The 15,810-nt window shown below is 33.3% G+C and overlaps 1 protein-coding gene across 1 annotated transcript in view; it reads right to left on the bottom strand.

The window, feature by feature from the left end:
* LOC149770911 (E3 ubiquitin-protein ligase rnf213-alpha-like) overlaps positions 1 to 15,810 on the bottom strand; it is a 512,819-nt gene that overhangs the window by 219,593 nt on the left and 277,416 nt on the right. The window contains exons 40-41 of the mRNA XM_089948996.1: positions 15,150 to 15,394; positions 7,435 to 7,691 (exon numbers count right to left, since the gene is read on the bottom strand). Coding sequence (XP_089805122.1) covers positions 7,435 to 7,691; positions 15,150 to 15,394 — 502 coding nt within the window. The remainder of the gene's footprint in view (positions 1 to 7,434; positions 7,692 to 15,149; positions 15,395 to 15,810) is intronic.

Raw genomic sequence — 15,810 nt, 5'->3', positions numbered from 1 at the left:
TAGCAATATAATCTTCTGCATTTCTTATAACTTTGTCATTATTATCAGTTTTATTTTTTAATCATAATATCTTTTCAGCTCTCTGTATTTTTTACCACCACATTGCACACACACACCTGCATGTTTCCTCTAACCCCAACAGCACATTTCAAACACGGTTTAAGTCCTATTCCCCCTCTCCATACACTTTGTAAGTAAAATCGACAGAATTCGTTTACGCAAGCTTTAAATTTAAATATATATTTGTCTTAATTATAATATGGAAGAGTTATTATCAGAGATTAAGATGAAACCTGAATATAGATTCGATCTTGATAGAAGAACCCCTGACCCACAAAGACGAGCTCTGGTTGATCCGATGGAAACTCTGATTAAACATATTCGTGATGCTAAGAAAGAATTTCATATAGATGGCGCAAATCGTGTGGTCAACGTTCAAAATCATAAGCAATAGCACCGAAGTCATCGATGCTACAATGAACGACTAACGAGCAGCAACGATTATTACTTATCTCAAAAATCAAAGATATTTTTTCAGAGTAAAGTTTATTAAGGAAGTAGACAATACTTGGATTATCAGTGACAAACGTGACCGTGTCCTTCATAATGAAAAAAATCGCCATATTAAATAAAAATTCCAAACCAGGAATGCTGACTGGTATTGACAAACTGCATTATGAAAGAGCATATCCTGTAACTGTGATTATTTATGGAAATTATCTGATATATAATAAACCCAACGTTCATGATCTCAAACTGATGAAATTTTCGAAAATAAATTGTGTAGCCAATGAGTAACGGAACATTTTACAAATGCAATATGTGGAAATGGTTTAACGGATCAGCGACGTGACAAAATAAACAAATGGGCTGAATCAGTCAAGGATAAAGGAGCTACAATAAACGATGTTGCTGAATTAGGAAAGAAATTCAAATTCCCAATAACAGTAAGAACAATAACCAGAGAGATTTTGTATGAATCAAAGTACAAATCGAAAGGAGCTTTGATTGAAATTATTGATCATAATGCCCATGCAACAGTATTATTATGATATACGCTTGATGTAAAAATACTATTACTGTTAACAGTAAGTGAAGTAATTATATATCGTCCGCAGAAAGAAATATGGTTACCACAACAAAAGAAATGGTCTGATGATGAAAATCCTGATATAACTGATTTTGAGAATAAAATCGCAAAAGATTTTGGCAGAAAAATAATCGGTAAATTCACCCAATGATCATAAACAACATTGTACAAGATTAATTATAGATGATGCTGAACTAGATTTTATAATTGTTGATACAACAAATAGAAACACATTTATAAGTCGAAGAAATATTAATTTATCAGACGGAACTAAATTAGGTACGATTGAGAGTTATATTGATGGTGAGTTTACTCATTTAAGATCTTCAATGCTTGCATACATTTCGATAAATCAATTATCGATGATAAATGGAGTTTCTGAGTTTGCTGTCAGTCACTACGGATTCATTTTATATCAATAAAAAAAAAAATACAGGATTGTTAGAACAACTACATATACTTAATTATTCTGAATCTGCCAACATTGAAATTAAGGATATTTATTACCAAAAGAATCAAATATCAAAATTCTCATCTGCACCATCGGTATATGATCCTGTAGCTAGACATAAAACAGTTTATCTCAATGGACCTGGGGTTCTGGTAAAACAACTCGTGTGATTAAATTATTCTTGAACAGTAGTTCAGAAATAGTATTAACACCTCCACACAAACTCACAAGAGAAATGAGAGAAAGAAATATTAAATCATGCACTTATCACAAATTCTTTTGATGGAAGGGAGATAAATGGACTCCTCAACGAATGGGAGAGAAATATATTCCAAGGATTATTGTTTGGGATGAAATATGCACCGTTTCATTAGAAGAGTTAAAATTATTTCTTGATTGGTTATTGACAAAAATTACTGCTGTAATAACGTGCGGCGATCATGGTCAACCATCGCCTTTTGCTGGATTGTCTCCACATAAATGGCTGAGGAATTTTGAGGATTATTATGAAGAAATAACTGATGATCATAGAGCACTTGATCCAGAATTAAGAGAGTTTAAGAAATTAATCAGACTACAACCGAATAAAATTCAATGCAAAATAATGCGTAAAATAATTTCAGAAACTCCTATTAATAATTTTTTGGAATTTATGGAGACCAAATGATTTGATAATGGCAAGTAGAAAGATAGTTTGTGATACACTTCAACAACAATTATTCATGTTACATAAAGAAAAGTTTTAAAATCTACCTGTACCATTGTGTTATCGACCAGCAGATATGTGACGAAAAATATCGACGCTGATATACCAGGATCATCAGAGAAACAAAATCTTGTATTAAATGATATTGTTTTAGTTCCTGTCAGCGTTGTTGAGAGCACATTAACTATGGATAAAACTCCATGGATGCTAGGATAGGCAATGATGATTCATTCATCATAAGGATTAACCATCTCTGATACAAATGCTTGGATCATTGATAATCGTATTGAATGGTCAAATTTAGTTTATCTCGCAGTGTCTCGAGTCAGAAGAATATCTCAGCTGCGGAGAATTGTCATGGACTGCACACAAAATAATAATCAAATTCAGGAAACTAACAATGATATATTAAGAAAAAAATTAGTTATAAACAATGTGATAAAAAAAAAAATAAGGACAACTTTGATCTCGATGACATTTATCATGACATTGAAACAACAGCAAAATAATCATTGTGCGAGCTGTAACACAGTAATGTTGTTGCAGTATTCAAATAATAATCCAAAACAATTCACCGTAAAAAGAATAGTAGTCTTGGTTATACACATGAAAATGTGATGCTGACCTGTCTTGAATGTAATCGACGTTGATGTGCTAGTTTACAAAAGTGAATGCGGTGGTAATTGTGTATCTTCAGGAATTACTTGTAATTGTTCATGTACAAATCCATATTGAGGAGCAGTTGAATCTAATAAGTAAATTGCAGGTCTACCTGTAGATCTTTCCGTGCTAGAAAATGTATGTGTCATAATACTCCAAATAGGATCAGTCGCTCTTTTTTACTGCCTTCAAGTTCACTGGGTTCATATAAATACCTGACAGTCACATTACCTAATACTGGTTGTTTTCAAAAGTCATGTTGTTGTATTGGTATAACGTGTTTTTTGTAATCGCATTAATAGGTTTCATGGCAGTTGTTCAAGCAATTTCATTATTTAACGTAGCTATCACGCTTGGTAATCTTGCAACCCATTAGCGAGATCTCATATATTTCTGAATTACTTCCTTTGCATATTGATATCCAAATAACCACTCAGCAAGTGTTCGATTATCTCGTTCAACAACTGCCTGATGACAATGAATTGCAGTATGTCCTTGTCTAATTTTAACGTTATATTTTTTCATTAGAGATGATACTGCACCAAGAAATTCCTTGCCAGGATCAACCTGTTGTAAATTTGGCCATCGCAAGGGTCCTTGTTAATAAATTCGTTCAAAAGCAGATACAACTTCAGCTGCTGTTTTAGTTGATAGTGGTTCTGCTTCCTTATATCTACTTGCAACGTCAAGGACAGTCAACATGCATTTGTATGTACGTGACTGACTTCTACTAATTTTAATAGTATCATGTGGTAAAATAAAATATCTGTTTGATGAACTTCATTAGGAGTGCTGACATCAAAATGTGCATGTGGAATTTTTTTAGGTGGTGGTAAATAAATTTGCCATATTTCATCGCAGATCTTAACAACCAATTAGCTAATGAGTCTCTAAAAGATTTATTTTTGTATAATTTAACTAGTATCAATTTCACATCTGCAATATATCGTTGCTGTAAATCTGGATTTTTATAAGATACATCATGAACATGACATGCTTGATCAATTGCATTTATTGGATACTCTCCAGGTCTTGGTTGATATTGCTCATCAAGTTGAATATCAAGTTGGGTTCCAGGACCACAGTAATTATATCCTGGAAGATGTTTTTCTCCTGGGTATTTAGCCCATGGAGTTCCTGGTAATTTTCCTAATGAAGTAGCAATAACACCACCAATTTTGTTAGAAATAAATTTATACCACATTTTACTCATTTATCTGTAAGTGCATGCTTTTTATTTTTGTTATTATTGTTGTTAATCCACTTGTGGGGGTGGATGATCTACATCGAACACAATATAAATCCATATTATTTATTATATTTGTATAACATGGATGTCACTGATTTCTCAGTGGCACAAAAACAAGAGCCAGTCAAACATAATTCAGCATTACCAAATTCCATCAGAATGATAATAATAGGTCCATCCGGATCAGGTAAAACACAATTATTACTTAATTTGATAATGAGATGGCTCAAGTGGGTTAAGCTGTATTTAGTAGCTCTTTCAGTTGATGATCAGAGATGTTATGATGTACTTAAAGATTTTAATGAAAACACAAAATTGTTGGACGAAGAGGGTAATGATATTATTGATTTTTATCACTGATATTGATGAAGCCCCATCTGTAGATGACCTCGATGGATTGATTAATAATCTTGTGGTATACAATGATGTAATGCTGGACAAACAATCAAATCCAGCTATAATATTTTCTTGAGGCAGACATAAAAATACTGATGTGATTTATGTTATTCAGCGATATACACAAATACCTAAAGTGATCAGAGATAATTGTAATATTTTTGTTGTGTTTAATGGAGTCAATACACGTACTCTGCAAAACATTTGTTGTGTTTAATGGAGTCAATACACGTACTCTGCAAAACATTCACCAGACTTGGTCTTCAGGAGATATGGACATGATAGGCTCAAAAACTTCTTTTCAAAAGCACAATCTACTCCACATGGATTTATAACAATAAATTTACATGATCCTCGATTGTGATATCGCATAGGTCTTGAAAAAATTTTTGGTTGAGACACTGATATAATAATGATTTAGTTACTCACATATTTATAGCAGCAGAGAGGTTGCGACCACAAATAAGTATCCTGACAGGTAAACACAAATTTTGAAAAACACAAATGACAAAGATAAAGTATTTCAATTAGAGAAACTCTTGGTCAGTTAGAGGCTTTGGTTTGAAGTTACTGACCTTATTTTTTTCACTTATTTTTGGTACGAGATTTTATTATCATAAATGGACTTTCAAGCAAGTGGTCTGCTCACTCTCTCTGCTGCTTGAGGTTTTAGATTGTGCTGTTGGAATTACATGGCAGTGGTTGAAATTTCAATGTCATACGTCGAAAATTCCTAATTTACATATTGGTTCTATGAGTTTTTGTTTCATATGTTGAGTATTTAGATTTTGTCTGTTGAATTACACAGTACTGGTTGAAAATTCGATGTCCAATGTTGAGTTTTTAGATTGTATCTTCTGAATTACATGGAGGTTTTTGAAATTTTAATGTCATAAGTCTTGAGTTTCAATTTAACATGCTGAATCATTGATTGTGCTGAAAGCTCCCTTTCGTACGTTGAGTTTTCATATTGAATCTGTTGAATTACATAGCGGTGATTGGACATTTTATTGTGCTTGTCAGAATTGTTATTTTTATATGGTGAAATGATGTGTTAGTGTTAAAAGTAACATTACACAATGTCCACTTTAACAAGTCAAAATAATATTGAGTATTATGATACATCATTCGTGTATTCAATTATGAGGCGCCATTACATTTCATGCATTTACAGTTTGAAAGTTACCATTTACATGTCAAGAATTACCATGAATTTCTTTGCTTGACATCGCTCTCGTAAACAGACCACGTTATTTTTAAACAAGGAGGCTGCATATTGTTGCTGTGAAATTGAACAGATGAAATCTAAATACTCGCCATATGAAATGGAACTTTCATCACAAACAGTGACATACGTGTGAAATAGGGATTATCGACATATGATATTGAAATTTCAACCCAGCACTGTGTAATTCAAAATATACACTGTAAAATGCTGACATAGGAAATAGAACTTTAAACCACCACTGGATAATTCAACACAAAATCTAAAATCTTGATCCCGAAAATGGAACTTTAAGGACATGCAATTTGATCCAACACATGACATTTGATTTCTCGACATACGATATCGAAATTTCAACTGCAATTTTCTCATTGGACTAGCTTTTGTCCACTATTGCGCCTCATAGCATTGTTTATTTGCCAATCAATTGTTGGTACTTACATACACACTCTGTTGAACATGGTTTCTTTGAAGTATGTTCGAAGGGCAGTAATTTCACCCGACAAGTGCAAGGGTAATTGTTGTTGTTGTAGGGTTTAACACCATTTTTCAGCACACGATAGGCTATACATGGCGGCCAGTATTAATGGTGGAGGAAGAACCCAGGAAAACTCCGGAAAGAACCACTGACCCATGAGAAGCTACTGGCAAGGTTTCTCACATACCCACATTGGCTGAATCCAAGACTTGAACCCACGTAGACAGAGGTGAGGCAGTGATCCATAACGAAGAGCACTTTAGACCACTTGGCCACTCAGGGCCCCTAGCACAAGGATAAGGATTAACTGTTAATTAGTCACACTGGCTTTATTACTTGTGTACTTAAATCAAAACTTTAGCTATTTTGCAGTTTAGCTACAGCTGACCAGAATATGGAAAAAGGGGCTTGTCCTGGGGGATAATAAGGTGTATCACAGGGAGAAATGGCGCATCCCATGGGTGCTCGCACATTGGGGTAAGGGGATGGGGTCAATAGTTGCCTTCCCCCAATTTTTATTGTCAGCCAGTTAATGTGAAACTTTGATTTTATACATGACCTCTTTTCTTTTAATTGCTGCTATTTAAACTGCCCAAGGAATAGTTTTATATCAGTTCCAATCAATGCGTATTAATGCGCCATGGGCAGATCACAATTTGATATACCAATAGAACTGGTATATCAAATTGCCTTATGCCAACACTTTAAAAGCCATGCTATTTTTAATGCATTTGTTTTGTGTGTGCGTATATATATATATATATATATATATATATATATATATATATATATATATATATCCACACACACAAACACACACACACAATATCTTATGACTTCTGTCTCCAATGTGATATGCTCAGCATCCAAATTTGTATGAAATTCTTTTGCATTCTTGACACCAAGTCTAACTTTTGGGTAAAATGGCAGTTTGATTCAGAGTCCCTTTGTGACGTTTTGGTGTCCATATTGTAATATCCAAAATTTTATTCCAAGTCCCCTCATGGCTATTGGTGTACAAAATGTCAAAGTTCAAGAATGTAACAACCATAGTTTCAATAAATGAATCACAGGGTTAGAGAATTAAGTTCAGTAAGCCCTATGCTTTTAATCTGAAGTGCAGTAACAAACTAATTCCAAAAATATATCATGAAAGCAAAAATTTACTTAAATACTCACCTTCAATGGGGTTTTGATGCAGCAAAAAAAGCATCAGTTCTATTCTCCGTGTTGACCTGTCAGTGGTTTCTTCTTTGTCCTTGACCATAGCTAAAGCTGGCTGGACACAGGATAGTATTAAACTGTGGACATTCAGTTTGTGGGAAACTCTTTCATAAATGACCTCCTGAAGTTCATGATCTTGATCTTGACCATAGTCATCTGGAAGCTTCTCTAATTCATTGCCCTCCCTTTCCACTCTTTCAGTTTCAACTTGCCTGTAGAAAGAATGAAACAGTTCTTTTGCAAAACACACAAGACCTCTTGGTACTATAGTGCTGTTAGTAACTTGAATAAAACTTGGCAAGAGGTCTAAGTGGGTCTAAGACTGTTCATCTAACTGATATCTGCCAAATAGCTAAATAAAAGAGCAGTTGGCCCAAAAATATGGGCCATTATGTTATGATGCTTTCTGGAGAACTTTCTTACAAAGCTGTTAATTGCATGTCATAAAAATAACTGTTTTAAGGGCTATAAAGTTGTGTATTTTCAGTCACATTTAATGGCACATCAGCATCATTTGTCCAATAATGAAAGGTCTCTATGCTAGGATGCTTCTGTCAACTGCATACCTGGCAACCTTCCTGAGTGTTGGGGGGTGGGTGAGGTGGTGGGGGTGTCAAAGATTCAAATTGTGTGTTTTGTGGTCCAGAAAGTGGTCAATGCAGATGACCTATATAAGTTACCTTGTACAATTAAGAATTAGTCGTTTATTCATCTGATTCTGTAGAATATGACTGGAAATTCAAAGTCTAAATAAATATAATATCTGTTTTCTTTCAAGCATTTAACACATAGTTTTAAAAAATCATTTGTAGTAAGTCTATACCAAACACATTAAATCATAACCACACAGCCATTGAATATTAAAATACTAGGTACTGACTTTGCTGCTTTCAACAGTTCATTGGAGTGTTTGAAAGTAATGTTCATCTTTGCACTAATTATAGACTGTATGGTACTGTGCAGCAGACAAAAAAACTGCTTCAGCTCTTGCAAATTGGTTTGCTGATGACTGTTTTAACACATTAGTTACTTTTGGAACTGAGCTCTACAGATATGCATAGTCAAAAATCAGGGTGCATAGTCTGTACAGTCCTGTGGAGTTCTTTTTCAAAGACTTTTCAAGGACTTCCAAATGAGTTCAAGAACTTCATTGTCTTTTGGAAATCTTCTCTATATGCTAGTTTGTCAACTATCAGTTTTGTGCAATTTGTTACATCAAATTTTATCCCTTTTTATTTATTCATTATTTTGTGACAATACATAAATAACAAAATTCTAAATTTAAGAAGTTTTATATATGATTTAGTTGATTTGGTTGTAATAGTCTGTATTTCTTCAAATAAAGTAAAGGAGTTTTTGGCCAAATTGATGGAGTGTTTCAGCAAATATAAGGACTTTTCAATGATAGAACCAATTTTGTTTTTTAATCCAAGATTTTAAGGCAACTCCTCTAATTCAAAATATTTTTTAAGACTGTCTGAACTATGAGGTGGTGTTATCATGTCAAAAGATGAATATTCCAGAATGATTAACGTCAATATGGTGTTCTTAAAATACTCTCCCCTTGCTGTTGCACTTCACGAAGTCAAACTCTGTCAACCAGGAGTTCTGAAATTTAGTTTTGTTGGACTTTGCTCACTTTGCAAATGGCTCATATTTCCCCAAATAAACTGCATTTTTACATTTTTTCTTTTATAAAAGGATTACACTTCCACAATATTCCTGACTTTATCATTCCAACTACCAAAATAATCACATTGTACATTTTATGTATGGAGTAAAATCTGGCTTAAAAGAAACATTGCCACTAATACAAACAATCTTTAAAAACAAAAATGACTTAAACATTCTCATCTGAAACAATGCCAATGTAATATATTCTGTTTCTCCTGCACGAATCACTGATTTACCTACTTCAAATGAATTGGTTTTGTTCCACTTTTTGTATTTTACCAATGTATTTTATCCTAACAGGTTCTTCTGCATCAGGACTAGAAACACAAAAACCAACTAGCAATTAATGGAATGGAAGTTATTAATCTCTGACTGCCTTTATGTTTTTAATCATCTTTATGATAATTCACTGTGTGAACTTCTCAGTGGTGATAGTTTTCCATAAACCTTAACTATGAGGCTATAAGAATCATGATTATTTACTAGTTAAACATTCAACAGGCTACTGGCTGCTGTCAAATCATGGTGTCAAGAAAGATCTCTCTCCTCTCTCTTCTACTTTTTTTCCCACATAAGACTGATTGGAAAGTGTGTGTGTGTGGGTATGTGTGTGTGTATGCATGCACAATCCTGGCTGAGTTCAAAAACATGTAAAGGAACACTTTTAAAAATCATTCCAAATAAACATAAATACACTCACACCTGTTGCCAGCAGCCACCCATGGGAAGAGGCAAAAATGGCCTTTGTGGACAGGTGATTTCTTGAAGGCAGATTTAACTCGCAAAATTGGTTCATGATGTATTTATGTACTAGAAACTGAATAGCATTAGCATTATTACTAGTAGTATTATTATTACACATGTATTATTAACAGTAGCAGTATGCTACCAACATACATGTATTTAGCTATTCAGCAAAAATAAAAATAACAGAATTTAATATAAGTTCCACACAAAGATACTGTATCCTCACTGTTTTTTTTTCTTCAACTTATAAATGATAGGAGGTGCTATCTTCTCTCCTGTAGAGAAATAACAGTGTGTTCATTTATCATTACTCAACTGTGCTTGTCATTTAATGTCTTAGAAAACTGACCCCCCCCCCCATCAAATCAAAGAAAACTACAACTTTGTGCATGTACTCATTTATACATCTCTCTCTCTCTTTCTCACCCACACATGCAAACACTTCTATCTCATTATGAGTAGAAATGTCTCCTAAATAAAAGAACTAATTAACAGCTTACCTGTAATTTTGAAACACATGACTGACTTTTTGTTATGGCAGTTGGTATAATTAGGCATGAAAATAACTGATGGATTGAGCAGTTGCTCAAACTCACTGAGATCAAAAGACAGTTGGCTCTTCTTTGTGACCTTTGATGAATAGGAAATGAAAAGAAGCTTCATGGAGCTATTGTTAGTAGAACTGAAACTGTAAGTCTGAGTTTCCTCTGACCCACCACACCCCAATTTTGATATTTCTGCATTTATGTTGTGGTATGATTTATTGTTTGAGAAATTGTAAATATTATAATCCTTATGTCTTTAATCCATTGACAGACAAGACAAAACTACATCGTTGATGAAATTTGACCATGTACTCGCCATCTGCATTTCTAGTCACATGACTACACAAATCTTACAACCTACATGTCACCAACATCAGAGGTCCAACAGTCATGTGATATAAACAATAAACTCCTTTCCAATGTTGGTGTACCAAAAATAGTAAAATATTAAATGAAAGTCACATACTGTTTGTAAAAAATGAAAGGACGCATAATTCTCAACATATTATTCCAAGAACAATGACCAGAAACCTGATTCTGTCCCAGCAACTTAAAAAAAGTAGAGATTCATCAAGAATAGAGCACATTTCAATGATGATTTTGCTGTGTTATGTGACTGCGGCAACGACATGTGTGCTTGATGAATCTAGTTTTGTCAGACACATTTGAGTTTCTCTGGATTATAGTAAGTACAACTGAAATATAAAATGCTGAAATATCTATTCAAGTAATATACCTTTACATATACCATGCCTTGCTCATCCAACAAAAGAAGTTTAATTTGCATACTTGGAGTGGTCATTGCTGATGATGAAATCTTTGCTTGGTTACTAATCACAGCATCACTGACCGCAGAAGACAGGTGACCGCTGATTACATGACATTTATATAGGAAATTTGCTGGGGGAAATCAGAATGGCCATTGTGACCAGGTGACTGCTGAACTAATGTGACTTTTAGGACAGGTTTGACTGTATACAGTTGTTACGTATTTCTGATTTAATATATATATTTAATTTAATTTGTCAGTTTTAAAAATTTTATGCTATTATAATATAAATTTATTCACTATAGATGATACTTTTTTCAGGAAATGGTTTGACCTTGACTGTTAGTTTATAAACAACAGGTGTTGATCTAAATTCTGACCTTGTAAACAAAGTTCTAATTTATTTTAAAATGATTGGTTGTTATCATGGTCATGATGGGACTAAGTGGGTTTAAGATGTAAACAACTTTTTATTTTTTATTTCTTAGAGAAAATGGTTGGTTTTCTCAGGGTCATACTAGGCAGATGTGATATTTTACAAATATTTCCTTCTAGAAACTTCCAGGGAATGATCACATGACCGTTGTTGATGTTTTAGAAAGCCCACATAACTTGATGTTTTAGTAGAAGTTGGGCAGTTAATGTAATATGTTGTGCTGTTTATAGTTATTTTGAATTACTTGTTTGGAGTTATTTCAAATTACTTGGATTCAAAAGGATTAATTTTTTATTTGTCTGGAAATATTTTGAAGAGTGCTCACACAGGGAAAGACATTGCTTACAAATTTAATTTGGATTTTCAACACTGGATTGCCATTATTTGTATTTCTACAAGGAACTGTAGATAAGCACAGTACTGACTACAGCATACGTCATCGTCATCCATCTTGGATTTTACATTAGGATTCGAATTTGAAATTATTAGAACATTTATTACTAAGACTTTTGCAATTTAATTCGTGGATTATTCTTAGATTAATTTTGGATTTGTTTCTTGAAACCATAAGTTCTTCTCTTTTTTACATTTTTACAGAATTTTCCAGGAAAATAAATTATTTGTTAAATTTTAAAAAGCTTGTTGTTTTCACTCTTTCAGTGTTACTGTTTATTCGAGCCTAAACACGTAACACAATTCTTCAAGATAAAAGGTGAAAGATTTTAAAAGGTCATAAAAAACAAAGGTTAAAAATTACTAAAATCTGAACGATGATAAACTCTTCCAATAAAATTAACTATTTTCTCTTCCAAAATGAAATATAAAATGTAAAAGATGTCAATGTTTATGAAAAAGTACTTCAAATCCAATAAAAGCATTAACCTTGTGTAAAGCCCTTAAAAAAAACAAGATAAAAATATGTTAACTAAACTGCAGTTGTTTCATATAAAGCTTTGCAAAAGATTTTTTAGTTGTAGTCATACCAGTAATGTCTGATGGAATAATGGCATAGTTTGTACTGATTATAAAGATCTAGCTAGGATGATTTCTGTCAAATTTGACCACATTGTGTTGAGAAGTTTTTGATAATAAGTTCACTGTCAAAAATTCTGTTTTTAGTAACAGTCTCCTGTATCTGACGGCAGTTTGGCCTCATCTCAGCAAACTTGAAAGCTTTCTCCACCATGATGCTTTCTGTCATATGTCAAAGTCTGTCACGCAGTTTTTAAGAATATCCAATTATCTATTGGGTACAAAGGCATGTCAGCACAATACTGGCAATATGGGTATGTTTAAAATTTAAGCAACTTTATGAATTTTTTAATGAAGGTCATATCTGAAGATGGAACTGCTTAATTAGAAAAAAAATTGAAAGCCATGCCATGATGCTGTCTGTAAAATTTGGTCCAATTCTGATGAGCATTTTTAAGAAGTGGTTTTAAGTTTTTCTATTTTCAGTAACAGCAGTCATGTTTGATTGTGTTTTGGCATCATATGCATAAACATAAAAGCTTTCTGTAAATCTGGTGAATATTGCTTGGAGAATTTTGAGAAATTGTTTGAAGGTTTGTCTGCTTCGAATAATGGTGGCTGCAAATGATGGATGACCAAAATCATTTGAATAAGTCTTAAAGCCCGTCATGATGCTTTCAGTAGATTTGGTTGATTTCTGCTGAGCAGTTTTTGAGAAGCTGGTTAAAGGTATTTCTGTTATCAATAATGTCACCTAAACTGGATAATGGATCAGCATCCAAATAATAATAATAATAATAATAATAATAATACAATTAAAACAAATTTTGGTAGGTAGGATCAACAAATAGAATGAATACATATACAAGTCACATAACACTGACAGTATATACATAACAATTTTAACACAAGCATACAAAAGTACATGGTCCACATAGGAAGACCCAAACATTTATAAAAAAATTTCCAATGAGATCCTGAGGGATCAAGATTGTGGGGAAACAGCACAGTTAGCAAATTAAAATTATATATCTGACTAAATTAAGAAATTACTATAAACAATTAAAAACAAAAAACTGATTTCAGAATTAAACATGTCACTAAAATACAGCTCATTCCAATAAAATACCATTGAATGCTGTTCTCTTAACCTGCTTTGGTGTTTTAAAAAGTATGAATTAACTGCCGATTTGAAATGATCTATATATGAAATGTAATTGTCTGCATCAGCCTTACTACCCATTTTATAAAGAGGTAGAACTGTAGCTAATTTTAGTTCATCAGGCAAGATACCACTTGTTAACAATATCTTCAACTAATTAGAACCTTCAAAGCACACAAAAATTTCATGACTTAGGGTTAAAAAAAAAAACAATAAAATTAAATTAATATTCAATGCCCATCCATATAATATACTGTGTCATTCCTTACTTCCAAACATGACATTACCTCAGTTGTTATTTACTCATCTTTCAAATGTAGTAATTTTGTAATGTGTACATTATGCTATCAATGCTTTATTCTTGTTATGCTTGACACACATTACACATCATTTTTTGGCATGAAAGGCTATTTTTTGGTCTACTTCACTTGAAATGTGCTAATATTTAACGATTTTTAATGGTGTGCCAATCTCAGCTGCTAAAAAGTCACAACCATCTTCACACAGTGACAGTCTCAGATCCCATGCCTGATTTGGCATACAATACCTGCCAGCCTCCACAGGATTTCTGAAGTTTCTAGAACTGGTTCTTTCTGACGTCTTACAAAATGATTGCAAAATTGATTTCTGATTCTTCCAAATTATCCTCCTTATAGACTACAGTTTCAACAACCAGATTATAATGTAACTGGGCTTCTTTTATCCTATCCAATCTGACTGCTAGATTATTCAAACCCCCAGATACTTAACTATAAATCCTCCATACTGTAAGTCATGTTTCTGATCACAAAAATGGTTGTCCTTGACATGTACAAGATGAAGTTTCTGAGGGACATGTATGCACATGCCCAATACATACGAGTCACATTATGCATTAGGTGATGTAAAATACACCAAAATTGGAACTATAATTGACTTTTTTTAAATGCCAATTAGCTTAATTTAAGCCAAGGTGATGAAAAACAATGCAATAACACATACCTGCACCCTAGAAGCAACTTTGTTCAGTGAGCTTTAAACCAACAATTCAGGAGGAGATAGAGTAGTGAACAGATGTATGTATAACAATACCCAATTCAAAAGTTATTTTTGAAGTAGCTGAAAAAGACCTATATGTTTTTAGACTAATCACAGCCTTTCATATGAGATAATTTATTTATCTAGATAAAAGGTAAGTGCACACTGAAGGCATGCTCCAAAATGGTACTAAAATTAAAGAAAAGTAACAAACTTTAACATTGATGTTAATGGGTGCAGGTACAAAAACAAGGAGACAGATGCCAAAGTCATTGTGATGTCAATATGGGCTAGACAAAATGAATGGAGATTCATCATAAACAGCAAGTCATCAGAGAAAAGTCCTACCTTGGTATTTCTGTATCATTCCTTTCAGTGTCCATGTCTTTAGTTTCCACGGCAACAGAACCATGACCAATTCTATTGGTCCTGAACATTTCTTCAGCCTCCATGTCAGATATGTCTGCAGGCTTAGTACCCACTGCCCTCTCCATTAGAGTGCCCACTGAATTTCCAAGCATCTCCATGATGGAAAGCATCTCTTCATCTTGTGCCCTCAGGTCATCCATGTGGGCAGAGTGCCACAGACCACACTAAAACGAGATGGAACTGAACATTTTAGCAACTGTCTGCATCATATTTCTATTTCATATTAAGTAGAGATTTATGCATCTCCGTCATAAAAAGCAAAGCTTCATCTTGTGCCTAAAGGACAAACATATAGGTGAAATAATACAGTTCACAATCAGATAAGACTGAAGCATTTTCATAAACTGCTCGAGAAATACATTGGACAAATTGAAGATCAAATGAGCAAAGGAGACTTTTTAACATGATTATTGTATAACTTTATTCTGTAGCAGGGTTTCAAAAGAAAATACTCCAAATTTCATGAGCCACAACTTTAGACTTCAGTGTTGAATCCACATCGACAATGGCTAGTGGGATATATATATATATATATATATATATATATATATATATATATATATATATATATATATATATA

The sequence above is a fragment of the Sinohyriopsis cumingii genome, unplaced genomic scaffold (genome assembly GCF_028554795.1).
Source record: "Sinohyriopsis cumingii isolate HCF-2022 unplaced genomic scaffold, ASM2855479v2 utg002226l, whole genome shotgun sequence".
Lineage (NCBI taxonomy): Eukaryota > Metazoa > Mollusca > Bivalvia > Unionida > Unionidae > Sinohyriopsis > Sinohyriopsis cumingii.
Note: the sequence above shows the minus strand (reverse complement) of the source record. Positions and strands in the feature narration are given on the sequence as shown.